Genomic DNA, 14,761 nt, shown 5'->3' with positions numbered 1-14,761 from the left:
ACGTATACATGTAGTATGGCACATGAGAAAATGAAACAATAAATTGTGCAGGACACAAGTTTTTGCTGTCCTTTTTTTCTTTAATACTGATAAACAGCAACGTTGGTTTCCAAAAACTGAAAGGACCCTAATGGTAATAAACAGGGTACTGTAACTGTTTAGCCTGAGTACCATCCTTTTCAGTTAACATGTACTACAGTTCACACTCAGACCAGTATATGAACCAGAGTTAACTAAGAAGGGTGGTACCCAGACTAATATCACCAAACTATTTTTAATAACTCAGTTTTCTCCAGATATCTATAGTTGTTCAAGAATTCACATGAGAAACAAAATCTTCATTACGAACAAATGTTCCAATGATAAACTTTAAGCATAACCAATGCCTTGACTTTAGAGTAAGAACAAAACTTTGAACTGTTTTCTGTAACTGCTCATGCAAACTATTAAATATATTCTTTATAACTACCGTTCAGCCATTTTTTCAAAATAACTGGTGCGAACAACTGTTTATATAATGGCCCTTCTGATAACAATACAAAGAATCAAATGATCGTCTATCTCCAATCAACAGTCTTAACATATTCCTCTATATTATTGGAGCTCCCAGCTCCGTAAGCGAGTCCCATCAGGATTGCCGTTGCGCCATCGACCTCACCTGTGGATGTCACCGGTATGGTGACAGTTGCTTCGGAAGCCACTACTGTCTGTAAAGACCTCGAGGATGGGATGATGTTTGAATCTGAGGCTGGGTATACCTTGGCTAGCTTCACCACAGGTTTCTGAATGTTGTGTACCACCTGGATTTTTGATAGAAAAAAACAAGAAACCTTTACTGAAAGGCATTACTGTAGCCGGTAACTTAATAAAGTCATGATATTAAATGATAGCAAGCTCCTTTCCCACTGCTCAAAACAAAACGATACATGTAGTTGCTATATACACAATATGCAAGTCCAAAGTTGCAGAAAAATTTTCATCTGCCCTTTTTTGACAAGCACAATAACCATTGCTATCAAATATGGTAGGAACCCCAGCATGTAAGTGTACCTGTAGCTCCTTATTAATACATTATACATATCTCAACAAAGTAGAACTTACAATAGTGCCCCTAAAGTACATTACAAAGAGTGCCTGATCCAGACTACTAAATTCACACAATGTACTTTCCATCTCAAAATGTTTGTGGTGTTTTTGTTTTTTCAGTCACCTCTACACAGCAATTCACTGAGGATTCACGACACCACAGACATGTATTTCCAATTCATTACAACAGTTACTGTACTACAGAATTGTTTAAAAAGCAAACTTAAAATACTATTTAAAAAATCCTTTCCCTTCTACCACAAAATCAAAATTGTTTAAAAAGCAAACTTAAAACGCTATAAAAAAACTCTTTTCCCTTCTACCACAAAATCAAAATTGTTTAAAAAGCAAACTTAAAACACTATAAAAAACCTCCTTTCCCTTATACCACAAAATCAAGTCTGAAGTCTCTATGAAAAGAAATGAATTTAAAGGCAACCAAGGCAATATTAGTGCCCAAAATATGGAAATGAAAAAAAAAAAATGGAAATGAAAAAAAAATTAATACGTTGATGGCAGTGACATTTACTAATAATATTTCGCACAGTTGCGTAATTACTACATACTTTGAGCATTCTAAAACCGCGCAAAAACTTACCATACGATGATTCCCTTAGTTATGCAAGCCTACAATAACTCTGGCAACGATTTTCATTGATTTCTCACATCACACCGACGTCATATTTTTGCATAATGGACTTTGCTATACATTGTGATAGTGTTGTTTGAACTAATTATGTATAGAAATGACTAAGTAAATTGACTTTAAAAATCTGATTTTCGGACCCTAGTATTAGTCTTGGATTTCCTTGTACTGTACCTTGTAATGTCGGAACAAGGATGCCCTCCACTTGGATTTGAATTCACAGATGTTACAGTTGTACCTGGCCTCCAGATGAGCCATTTCGTGCTCCTCCAGTCGGATGTGGTTGTTACAGCTGTAACTACACATGCTGCAGTGGTGAAGGGGCTTTTCTGTGGTAAGGAAGAAAACAGTCAAACTTCCTGTACACGGGACATGGAAACTCCTCAGTTCAACAAGAGGTGTAACTCCCATTTGGGGCCATACCGTTACAGAACTTTTAGTACATAGAGAATACAATTATACAGGGCTCAAATTTCGAAATTGATCAGGGGGAATAGACAAAATGCGCCAGATATTGAAAAAAGTTGGTGTCCTCAAACAAAAAATTGTAACAGCAGCTGTTCCAAAGTACGAATTCGAATTTTCAACAGCAGCGCAACTGGTGCACGTTAATGGCATTGGAAACATTCTATGGAAGCCCACCTGATAAAAGTAGAACCCTGTGTGATAACCCAAGTTATCACCCGGTTCGGAACAGTCCCATATCGAACGTTATCCCTGCCCAGGTATGAGATAAAAAGCCCTATATCACTGTTTGCAAACTCAGTCATCATTTCTTTGCCATGAATGGGACCCACATTCTTGCAAACATCCTACCTACTACATGTAGTACATGTATAACCTGCGCATCTCACCTGCGTGCACTTCCTCCATATGTCTCTTGAGGGCGTTGCTCTCCTTGAAGCCATAGGTACACTGAGGACACTTGTGTTGGCGGTCTTCACTGTGCAAGTCCATGTGTTTCTGCACAGCATATAAAAAAATATGTCATGTATAACTCTGTCTTCAACACATTTCTAGAACACCATATAGGATAACAAAATGTTTTCTGCCAGTTGTTCTAGACTACAAAATTCATGCCAAATCTACACTTGTATATTTAGAAGACCTGGCAAAAACAATAGAAGGGTTTGATAACAAAATTTTACAATTGAAAGCAACAAAAAAACATTTCAGAAAGGCAGGGAAAGCTTCATATGCAACTTTTTCTGACAGTTTTTTTCTGACAGCATACATTGTTACTTAAAGAACAAAGAATGACACCAGCATGACTAAAATTCAGCTTTTACAAACCTCTAGAACAGACTTGACGTGCGTAGAGAAGCCACAGTGAGGACATGTCATTTTGCTGTCAGAGTGTACTTTACTGTTGTGTCTATTCAGGGCTTCCTTGGTCTTGGAGGTATGGTTACACTTGGTACAGGAAAAGGGCCGAGCATCTGAGTGAATCACCTTTCTGTGCTGACTAAGATTTCCTGGAAGACAATGGCTGTAGCATTAGTACTGTAAATTCATTTATTTTGGTGAGGACTTCAGATATGGATACAGGACTTGATTTAACAGTAGAAGGGGAAAAGATGTTTTTGCAGTGTTTTTAATACATGGTTGAAACAATTATGTAGTACAGTTACATTGGAAATGCATGTCTATTGTGGAGGGGTCACTACAAAAACTGTGAAAATAAAACCACTGCATTTGTTTGAAGATTTACCGTAACAGGACACTTCATCATTTTGCTGATACATGTATCTAAAAAGAGAGAGGCATGCTGATATTTGTGTAATTATGCACATAGTAGTACTGTAGTACTGGTATCCAGTAGTTGCATATTTTGATTTGAAATGATCTTACATGGTGCTAGACACCTAAAAGGGCAGACTATGAAAAATGGTTGGTTTGGAGCAGTTTTGTGAAAACAGGTTCAGAAAAAAAGAGTCCAAATAGAATAATCGTCTCACCCAAAAACTTGAAAAACTTCCCACAGAGGTCACACATGTAGGGCTTGACTTCTGAAATGAAAAAAAAATAATGAAGATCAGCATGGTAGTAAGTTCATAGCTGGTGAACCATGGTCTTGAAAATGAGAATACTTTACTGTAGTTTACAGAAAATGTAGACTAGACGGCATACAACCTGCAGACCAAGTGAAAAAAATTTTTTCATCGAGATTTATCTAACAACTAACTTGATTTACCCCACAAATGGTTCAATCATGCTCTACAATAAGCTACATGTACTTCCCAGTTTAAAGTGCACATGAACTGTGGGTAATACGTCAAAGTTTAAGGCCCCTGGCCATTCTTAATGTGCATTTCAAACCCTGAACTAGCTTATACACACATGTAGGTGTTCTATTTATACACTGCCAGTGCGGAAAACTATTTCTAAATCATGCTGAAGACGTGAGTCCTTACCAGAGTGTACGATCTCCATGTGGTTTTTGAGGTCGGCCCGTACGGGAGCGAAGTACCCGCACTGCTTGCAGTGGAACTTGCCCTCCCCTCTGTGCTTCTCCATGTGTGCCCTGAGCATGTTTGGACGCTTTGTAGAAAACTTGGGGCACTGTGGGCACTTCAAGGGCTCTCTGTGCGACTTCATGTGCCTCGTCAGATTACCTACAAGAAACAAATGAATGGAAGAATGAATGAATGAATGATTGAATGAATAAATGAAAGTTTACCATGAGCAGCACTGCCCTTAAGCTTGATTGGCTTACTACTGTTAACCTTGAAACCTTCTATTGTAAGTGGTTTTATTTTCAAGGTTGTTTGGTGAACTCTTCACTGAGACACTACAATATGCAATTCCAATGTATCACTAACAGTAACTACTGTAATAAAGAACTGTTTCAACCGCAAATCTAAAACCCCTCAAAAACTCCTTTTTCCCTCTCATTGCGAATCAAAATCACCGCAACAGTAGCAACAGTAGAAAAACTTACAGTCAGTGCATTAGTCATCAATCTGACAAACAACGAATGGACAACACTGGAACACAGACTTCTAGTAGCTTAGAAACTTACGTCTTCCGCAGAAAACTTTCCCACAAACATCACACATGGTGGGAAGGTTGTCATACTTTTGTTTCTTGGGTTTATAAGGCTTCTCCTTGGCTGCTATGTGCACCTTATGTGCAGACCTCAGATGGCTCTGGAAGGAGAGTATAGTGTAAAATACATGTCGTGCATATGCTGCAAAGCAGAAACAAACTGTACACTTTTTCCAGGTCAAATATACTAGTAGTTTGCATGACAAATAAACATGGACCTGCTTGAAACTTCATCATTGTTATAAAAAAGGACCTTTAACAGAAATTGCCAACTAAAAAGCGTAATAGAAAATGTGGGTGCTGTAAATCTAAGTGTTTGCAATGGTTTTATTTTCGCGGTTTTCATAGTCACCTCTATTGATGCAAAATCATAACCCCGCAAATACATGAACACTATGTGTTTTGTAATTCTACAACAAAATGTTTCAACCACAAACTTTAGATACAGCAAAATCCTAAACCCTGAAACAAACCACCACAAAAGTAAATGTATTCATATGTAACAAGTCCAATACAAGTGATCAAGCTGATGTCACAGTGACGCAACAGCAGGCCAAAATCAAGTGCAATGCAAAAGATTAATTTACATGTTAATTACTAATTTGATCTGCTAATCTAATCTGCTCACGTCATCTTGCCTACCAGTCGTCGAATACCCAGGATGTAAACAAAAACAGCAACTGCTTGTATCCTTTGTGTCAACAATTACAGTTAAAGATGTCTTTCCTCGACATGGAACAAGGTTGCACCTTCATCTTTATCCAATCCCCGAAGGTGTCCTGAGCCTTTGTGCAGTCTGGGACGTAGCACCGGAAGTCTGGAGCGTCCTCAATGTGACACTGCTCGTGGGTACGTAGATCCTCCTCTTTGAAGAAGAAAGCCTGGAAAAAGAATGACATTCAAATTATCACTTGACTGTAGTGTAGAAAGGATGGCATTCTAGTTGAGATTACACATGACTGTTTGTTTTGAACAGTCACAACTATTGAAGCAAATGTAAGCCTGAAAAGGATGACATCAGATTTGTCAAGATTGTAAGAACATTTTGCGTGGTAATATATATAGGGAGAAAGTGCTGGAACTATAGCAAAAATTCTACAATGCAAATAAAGATAAAGACAGAAAACACCCTAAGGAACAAGGGAAAAAACACACATAGCAAACTTTTCCACAACCTATTATGCACCCAAGTCTGTAACTTAGCTTATCATTAGTTATACCCTTAAGTCACATGGATTTATAAGTCTTAAATGGAAATACTTCAACTTGTCCAGAGAAATGGACTTCCCTGACTTTCTCTGAGAAAATGTATTGCACATGTATTGCAAAGTGAAAAGTAATAACAGTTAGAAATCAGACATTGGCATCTGCACAAGTGTCTCTAACCTTCTTACAGTTTTCACATTTGTACTTCCTCTTCCTTCTCTGGGCAGACTTTCGCGCTATCCTCTGTTTCTGCGCCAAGGTGAAGAGCGAATTAATTTTCATGTGCTGCTTGCTGAAGTGATCGTCCAGCTGGCCCATGGTAGGGAAGGTCCAGTTGCAGCCCTCGCACGTTACGTTCAGGAGGTCCGTATGTTTGGTGATGTGGTCTTGCATCGCTTCCCAATCTGTTGGTCCTGTCTAGAGATGATTCAACGGCAGGGAACGAATAGTTGGAGATTCTAATCAAATCCAGTACTTTTCTGAATAGCACACTTGTTTCAATTCTTTTGCTTATTTTCCACATCAAGAGAGTATATGAACTACAGATGGTAGCTTGTACAACATGTACACTTGCAGTAAGAAGTGCAAAGGTTAAGTGTGAAAAGTTGTTCAGAGTAATATAACCAGCTGCAGCCACGGGCACGCCAATTGCCTGTGAAGTTGGTGTTATGCCGAAAGGCTGTTAATGTTATACGGGTTCTGATTATATAGATACAGAAATACAACACAGAAGTATTCAGTATTCTACATTCCTAAAACTAAAATCTGGTCAGTTTCATAAGATAGTCCCCACCCAACAGGTTTGGTAGTCCCAGGTCTGACACTTATGTACACTATACAAGCATGGTACATCAAAGTTAAACTGTTGTCAGGTAAGATTTTCTTCAGATGAAAGTGGGGAGGGGTAAGAACTAGCCTGTGTTACACAACTCTTGCTGCCAGGGGCCAATTGGCCGGTTAGTCTGGCATGTTGCTAGGAACCCCCCTTTCCCCTCCTACCACAAAATTGAATCCTTACAAAAGTAAATGAATTTACAGAGCCTAATCTTGAGATTTTCATACAGAATTAAAGAAAAACCTACCTCACAGAAGGGACACTGAAAAACCGTGCTGTCCCCTTCAGCCAGGTGACAGCGTTGGTGAAGTTTCAGCTGTTCCTCTGCGCTGTACCCGACTTCGCAGCCTTTCCATGTACATGGGAACCACAACAGCTGCTGTCTGGGAACTTGTGGACTTCTGCTCTGTCTGTTTTCTTGGTTGCCATTGGTTACCTCTGTTTCTTCCTTGAAGATGAACAATGGCTTGGCGACAGCTTCAACTTCTGTTCCACTGTCGACCATGACACCTTCTTTGACCGTCAAAAGTTGTCTGTGACACTGAAGGAAGTGTGCCTTCATAGATGGCCACGTTGTAGTGACTTGCCCACAAATATAGCACTTGAAGTGAGGCTTCTTATCGACGTGACATTTCTTATGGATGTCCAGGTCTTCCTGGTTGAAGAAGGAAGACTTGCAGTCTTTTCTAGGACAGCCAAATTTTTGCTTCAGAAGATGAAATTTCCATGTATGTACCTGCTTGTAGTGCAGGGGCCAGTTGGGTTGATTGACACCATGTACAGCTGTGAGAAAAACGGAACAGTTACTGCGTAAAAGTGTACCAGTGTTCAGTGTTGGTAAACTAGTAACAAGACATCTGCTTTACAGGTACTGGTGTTAGCTGCCTTTTCTATTACAAGAGTCTTGCATATTCATGCTATATACATACCCTCCTTAACAGCAAGTTGAAATATTCGTGTTGGTCTTATTTTTTTTGTTTCCGATTTGTATTACTACTGTACTATGCAATTGTACAACTGCAAACTTAAAACACTGTGAAAAGTCCCAGTGAAAATATTTTCTCACATCCTTGATTCAGCAAAAACAGTTTTACAGTTCCACTTGTTATCATTTGAAAGAGTGAGTTTTCCATGTATAGCAGCATCTATATTTGTCACATATGCATATTAGAGATAGGCTCATCCTCATTCAGATGATTCTTCCAATGCAAAAACCATAAAAGACTCAGAGTCATACCAGCCAGGTGTCTGTCCAGGTCCTCACTGTTAGAGAAGCCACAGTTGCAGACCACACAGTACAGGTGGAACACACAGGTGTGGGAGCCCAGGTGAACCATCATGTCTTCCCAGGTGCCTTCCTTCACCTGTAGCAAAACAGTAGGAACATTGCAAATATTCTCCTTACTAATTAGTTATGCTCTCACTATTTTTTTCTTCTTTGTTTTGGTTTGTAAATACATGTACTATTGTTTGCTTTTTCACCCTCAAGAAGTTTGTTCCTCGTGTATCTGTCGTTTTAATAAAGAGCTTTCTAAAATTCTTCTATAAAACAGCAGATTGCTATATAATTCTAAAGATAGAACACAACTATAGGGACTTTCATAAGGTCTACAACAACTTTACTAGTCTTTAAATACACAAAGGTAGAAACAATGATTTTAACATAATGAAAAGGTAAGTCAATTGGCCTTAATTAACTATCATTCACACTTAAATTCTAAAATCTAAATATTCTCTAATGGTACTATATCAATATGCCTGAAATTGAAAAAATGGCAATTCATAATCATATACAAATTTCATTTAAGTATTTGACTTTTTGAGCTTCAGAATGTTAGCTTTCTGATATTCATGTATTTTTTCAGGTGGGCATTTCTGAGCCCTTCTTGGATCAGCTCCAACAGGTGCACCAGGTGATCAGATCTTACCTGACAGGTGGGGCACCTGAAGGACCCATCAGACGCCCCTTCCCCCTGCATGTGGCACTGCTCGTGTAGATCCCTCTGCTCCTGTGTGGGAAACCTTAACCTGCACCCTGCCGTACTGCACCTGTACATCTGAAGGGAACATACACTTGAACTCAACAGTTGTATCAATCAAGTACAAAGGAAGGTCATTGATTGGTTTAGTGGTATTGCATGGTGTAATGGCAGGGTGTTTGGCCAAGAACCTAGAGGGTCAGAATCTCCTGATTACAATTTCCCTGTTGATGTTGTGCCCTTGCAAATTGGGAAAGGCACTTTACAATATATTACAAGAATGTCCTCACTTCACTCAGCTGAAAATGAATACCTAGCTTCGGTTAGGGATATCTCTTGGACAGGAAGTTGAATGGAGGTGCCCTCTTTGAGGAAAGCCACATCTTGAGCACGTAAATGAAACCCAACACACATATCAATAAGAGCAGGGGTCCTTCTTGGTGTGAGTGGCCCGAATGAATCTGTCTGGATATGAAGCTTGTAGTTGTACTGTTTTGTAGTGTTACGCCATGGGCGGTTTACCAGATATACAATACAAACAATATACAAACAGACTTGTCTAGAGATGAATCATCTTCCAATCAAGACATTCAAAAGCTATAAGCTCGAGCTTTATTTCATTGAACAACTCTAAAATCTGGTGCAAGAACTGTTTGATATCAATTCTCATAGCCTATCTGTTGAAAGAAGCATACCTTCTTTTTCTTAGGTAGTTCTGAAGAGATGTCATCAAGACTTTCCAGGACTTCATTGGGTGAATCATCATCATCATCACTGGCTGCAACACCTGAAGAATGACAATTTTCAAACATTATTCCAGAAGTGCCTAATCATAAAATAAAACATGTGTAAACATAAACAAAAAAAGGCAAGTAGACACTATTGCAATCAATTTTTTTTTAAATCTCTGTAAACTGCATTACTGTAAATCTTGAAATGCCTGCAGTGGTTTTATTTTCGCACCGCAAATTCATGACACTGTGAAGATGCATTTCCAATTAACTCTAGAGAATTGTTTCAACTGTATACTAAAGACATTACAACAACTTCCTTTCCCCTTCTGCAACAAAATTATTATTAAGTGACCATTGAAATAAATGAATTTACTATACTGTAGTGCTACTAAACAATCAGATTTTCCTACCTGGCGGCATAGAGTCATCATCGTCGAAATTATCAGATGGCTCAGAATCTTCATCAGAAACCTTTCCTGTCCGTCTTTTCTCAGTCAGGGGGACCCCCTGCCACCCCCCTGCATAGGAATGGTCCAGACTTTGGGAGAAGTGGGTGGACTTCAGATGTTCTGTCACCGCCTTGGTGGTGTTGCCAAGAAACTGGCACACCTTGCACCTGTAGATGGTCTCTATGTAGCTGCTGAAGTCTGGTGCTTCCAGGGGAGGGTGCACACTGAAGGGCTGGGTTGCCTTTGTGTTTGAGCTGCACACCTTGACAGCATTGTGGTCACCCATTCCTACTGGATCACACATAGACAATTTTTGTCAGCGACAGTGAATATGTGTAACTGTTACTAGTATTTAGTACTAGTAAGCTGTTAATGTTGTGATCTAAAAAAGATCGTGTAAGAAATTGAAACAATCAAATAGTCATGATGTACATTGTACAGGTATGTGTATCTATGTGTGTGTGTAACAGAACAGCGTGTGTGTGTGTGTGTGTTTGTGTAATGTTATGTGTGTGTATGTTACGTTAGTGTGTGTTTGTGTGTGGATGTGTGTGTGTGTTTATGTCTGGCTGTGTCCGGGTTTGACTTTGAGCCTGAAATTTCATCCTGATGCCAGCTTAACCTCCCTCTTATAAACTTATACAGCTTTTATTTTTCAATCATTTTTTTTTCCAAGCAAAAAAGAGATTATGAACCAACAGGCAACAGTATTAAAATATTGCCCCCCCCCCCATTTCTGAAATGCTCTATCAAATTGTTGAATGTGTCATGTTTAAACTCTATACGTCACTTACGTTTGTTCCTACAACATCTTATCGCTCTATATTCATCCCAGACTGAGCTCACTTCGCCGTTTTAGGAGCAGGCTTTCTTACATGCTACAGCAGAACAAAATGGCGGACAGGTACAGAAAATACAAGGCGAACGATTCCACCGCTACACATGATTCATACTGTAATTCCCGCAGAAAGAACCACAGTATAGGCTCTGAAAGCATCCCAGACTGCCTGGTGATCAAATGCTATATATGAATGCCTGATAACTTACCCTATTTTGTGATTTCAGCGAGCAATGATGTCGAAATCTACATTCTGCGGGTTGATGGTTTGGAACAGACTGTTCCAATCTGGGGGACGTTTTCTTGGTTTTCTTATCAACTTGCTTTATCGTCTTTCTTACAAATCTAAAGGAATATGGGGCTATTTATAGTCAATTGATACACTTTCAAAAGTTGTATGTTATGCTCTCCATTTGAACAGTATGACATCGGCCATTCTCAAAACATTGTTTGATGTTTTGTCCGTTTTGTGCAATGGACTCGTCCAAAGCTGAAATCCAGCTTTACAATACAGGGGCGACATCTGGCGAGATGTAACTGAAGTGAACAGAAGAGTAGAGTAGATTTTGGTTTACTACTCCTTGACACACTTTTTAGGGGATTGCACTTGAAGTGCATTTCTTCCTGGAACAAGAAGTTTTTCATCGTTTATTTTTTTGCGCTATTTCTTTGTCTACATTCAGTTTAATAGGGGTCCGGGGCCTTTCACCCACATGTTGTGGGTCTATAAAATTATAAACTCCGATGTTATGCTCAACAGCGACTGTGGACTGTAGAGACAATGTTGTCACCTGTCAGAGGATGAACTGAACTGAAATGAGCCGGGCCTCTCACGTAAAGGCTCTTCCAGGCCTCTACTAGGCTCCACTGGACACCCCCCAGGTACCTCGGCGTAAGATGCACTACCGACACTGCCCATTGTGTGGCGCTTTTAAACCATAGTTGACCTCGGTGCTGAAGCGTCTTCCTATATCAACGGGAGGCGTTTTTAACGTAGCCGTCCCGCGACTTACGGTTTGGCACCGTTTCAAAGGAAACACAACCCTTGAAACTACATGTGATTAATTGCAAGACTATGTCATAATGTGATGGTTTGAATTTAAAGATGAACGCACCACATACAACTATGCATTTAATTGTTGTGCTATTTGAAAGAAAACGTGATTTGCGCTTCAGTTTCTTTCCCCAAAGAAGTGTCAAGGCATTGGCTGACAATGTTGAGAGAAGGTCGCCACTCTTGGCCTGCACCTCTCATTACAGTAAGCCATGTGACCGGATGTATGGCCGAATGGACAGTACTTAGTATATGACTAGCACAAACTTAACCGTCCACCTATGTAATATAAATATTTCGTGTTCTATGATTATGTTGACCATTTCCGCATCCATTTCTAGTCATCCTCTCCTTTCCGTTTTTGCCTATACAGGACAACTGAAATTCGTAACACATACAAACTCAAGTAATCAGGTAAAGGGGATATGATTTATCTTTATGAAAGCGAAGAGGAACAGTATGTCTATTACAGGCTTAATTCCACTGATGCAACGTAAATATTTTGTGTTTTACGTGGCCGTGGACTTCTTCCGCACGCATTTCTATCCAAACATTCCCTCTTTCTTCGTATTTGCTATACAGGATAACTGAATCTCATATCAACACAAATACAAATGTAAATAGGAAAAGAAAGCCACACTTCAGCGATGATATGTGCTATGCAGAAGCAAATGATTATTCAGTGGTTCTGCATTTCTAATGTATATGTGACAGGTTGGTATTTAAGTGTCTGTAAAACTGGCCAAGGCTGATGAGTAGGAAAGCAAGTTTGTTAGTCCGAAGTAATGTCTTTTTCAAGGTTTATTGATTTATTGATTGTGTATTAGGAACACAAGGTTGCGTAGCTTGTGAAAAGAACTAATATCATTTGTAAGTACACATGTCTTAATCAGGCAGACGGTACCTTTTGTCTAAATTTGCTATCCGATGACAAATGTTGCGAATGAATAAAAAGTGGGTCAATTGCGCTGTTAAACACACTGCTCTTCCCAGGGTTAGTTTAATTTACATATAGCACATCTAATGTTCTAAAACGACTGATTATTCCTTAATCCTTCGTCTCTAAGAATATTCAAATGAAAACGATATATCAAATCGAGTTCTTTTGCAACAAATTAAAACTGAAAAGGGTACCCAATGATATTCAATTCAAAGAGAAGCGATTTATAGTCGTAATAAAGAACCTTCCCGGGAGGTACATTCATCGTAAATTGTCAGTCCACTGTCGTCATCCAGTACAAGCACTATCATCAATCTCCTAGAAAGGTCGTTTGCATAATACAGTTGACTTGGATTGACACTACCCTCCGCCAGGCTTTCCGACGGGGGTACGGATCGTAGAATTCGGCAAAAAGGGGAATAACTGGCCAGAAGAGTCAGTCCACGGGAAGGTTAACATTTCCCTGCAAATGAAATCCTATGGTGGCCAAACCCCTGGCAAATATTCTCCATATAGCCGGTGTAGTCAGTCTAGTAAAGATTAGATTGACACGGCTCAAACGTGATCTAATGAAGTCTTGTCCTCGAGGTGTCTTCATGAATGAGCAGATGATCCGTTAGTTTACGGCCCAAAATTAATCTACGAGAGTAGACGTGAAGAGATAGGCTGGATGAGTTGGGACATTCCTCGCACGACTCGTGTAATCAAAATGGTCGTTAAACGTCGTAAAATATCATTACTTGGACTAAATGATATAAAACGACATCATTGTGGTTCTGTAATAGGTTTGAACTGTACACCACGCTTCTGAAACAATAGAAAGTTGATAAAAAATATTAGGAACGGATGTCTACCTTTTCGAACCAGAGGGCGTTGTACACTGTACGTCCATCATCTGGTCTTGTACCAATAATTCTATGATATGCAATATGTTTCCATCGTGACGTTTGGAATTGTATATACGTCTTTTGAGATGATTATGAAAGGTGAGACATGATATACGAAGGAATTAGATTCTACGTTGATGAAGGTTAGACATCCAGGTAATAAGATACGCCAAAAATAATTACTCAAGCAACTGGAAAATCTTATCCAGTTGCTTGAGTAATCATTTTTGGCGAATTAGATTCTACTTCATTTGTTTGTACAGTCGCTTATGATTCAGTCTTTCGGGGAAGTAGTATGTCAATAAAGTAACAATCATCGCATCATAAAGGGAACCGACCTGTCTATGATCTCACAACAGCGAAGGTATCAGCATAAATATTACATGTGTTTCAGTCGCCCCTTCCGTTTTTGTACACGTATTGCGATTTCCTTGGAATACGAAATGGTCTCGGTCAGGACACGAAAACGACCTGCCGATTTTTAGTATGAATGTTTCAGTATAAGTGGATCCGTCTGTATTGGCGGCGAGCCCTTGCCCTGTCCGGAGGGATTGGCTGAGGCGACGGCATGTCTAGACCGTACATGATCACGCACACAGGGCACATACTATATCTAACGTACGTTAGATTCTAAAAGTTTGTACATGTAATTGCTTATTGCCCATTCATGTAACGGAAGTTGAAAAGACGATATTTTAGTCAAAAGCTACCCAGCTCAAAGTGTGTCAATTTTTTCTGGTAAAATTATCGAGTCTTGGAATAATTAAATTCAAATGATTGTGAAAGTTTTGCTCTTCATTGCATTGTCGCCGATTTTGAACATCGCATGGTTTCGTGTTAACATGTGCATTTTGTACATTTGGTATCAGGATGTTCTTATGTTCAGAATGCTGTCAGATCACGTTGTAACGCGTGTGCGTTTGCAGAATGTATAATAAAGACATTTAAGTCAGCTTCGCTTGTCTGTGCACGCGATGTGCAAGTAAAATTCACTCAATATTCTCTCTTGAGCTAGACAATCAAATGCAGCCAAAATTGCTATAGGCGTGTCCAAAATGC

At 39.4% G+C, this 14,761-nt stretch overlaps 1 protein-coding gene across 2 annotated transcripts; it reads right to left on the bottom strand.

Moving 5' to 3' along the window:
- Positions 1-45: 45 nt before the first annotated feature.
- Positions 46-11,116, bottom strand: LOC136441704 (zinc finger protein 493-like). Of its 2 annotated transcripts, none has more exons than XM_066438141.1 (15): positions 11,031-11,116; positions 9,945-10,271; positions 9,496-9,587; positions 8,750-8,878; positions 8,059-8,185; positions 7,069-7,604; positions 6,167-6,403; positions 5,530-5,661; positions 4,755-4,881; positions 4,147-4,347; positions 3,691-3,741; positions 3,026-3,207; positions 2,587-2,695; positions 1,907-2,061; positions 46-800 (listed from the first exon to the last, which is right to left on the bottom strand). In XM_066438141.1, exons 2-15 carry the CDS (start codon positions 10,267-10,269, stop codon positions 558-560), a joined length of 2,646 nt encoding a protein of 881 aa, XP_066294238.1. In that variant the 5' UTR covers positions 10,270-10,271; positions 11,031-11,116; the 3' UTR covers positions 46-557. The 2 variants fall into 2 exon arrangements, with proteins under 2 accessions (XP_066294238.1, XP_066294248.1); XM_066438151.1 differs by having other exon boundaries at positions 9,945-10,274; positions 11,031-11,110.
- Positions 11,117-14,761: the final 3,645 nt, after the last annotated feature.

Source organism: Branchiostoma lanceolatum, chromosome 1 (genome assembly GCF_035083965.1).
Source record: "Branchiostoma lanceolatum isolate klBraLanc5 chromosome 1, klBraLanc5.hap2, whole genome shotgun sequence".
NCBI classification, from domain to species: domain Eukaryota; kingdom Metazoa; phylum Chordata; class Leptocardii; order Amphioxiformes; family Branchiostomatidae; genus Branchiostoma; species Branchiostoma lanceolatum.
Note: the sequence above shows the minus strand (reverse complement) of the source record. Positions and strands in the feature narration are given on the sequence as shown.

Bases quoted from the DNA above. Each gene is read 5' to 3' on its own strand.
- LOC136441704 (XM_066438141.1), bottom strand. From the start codon at position 10,269: ATGGGTGACCACAATGCTGTCAAGGTGTGCAGCTCAAACACAAAGGCA. The intron at 3,208-3,690 runs GTGAGACGATTA...ATTGTCTTCCAG, and splicing joins GAAGTTTTTCAAGTTTTTGG to GAAATCTTAGTCAGCACAGA. The intron at 2,062-2,586 runs GTGAGATGCGCA...TCCTTACCACAG, and splicing joins TATGGAGGAAGTGCACGCAG to AAAAGCCCCTTCACCACTGC.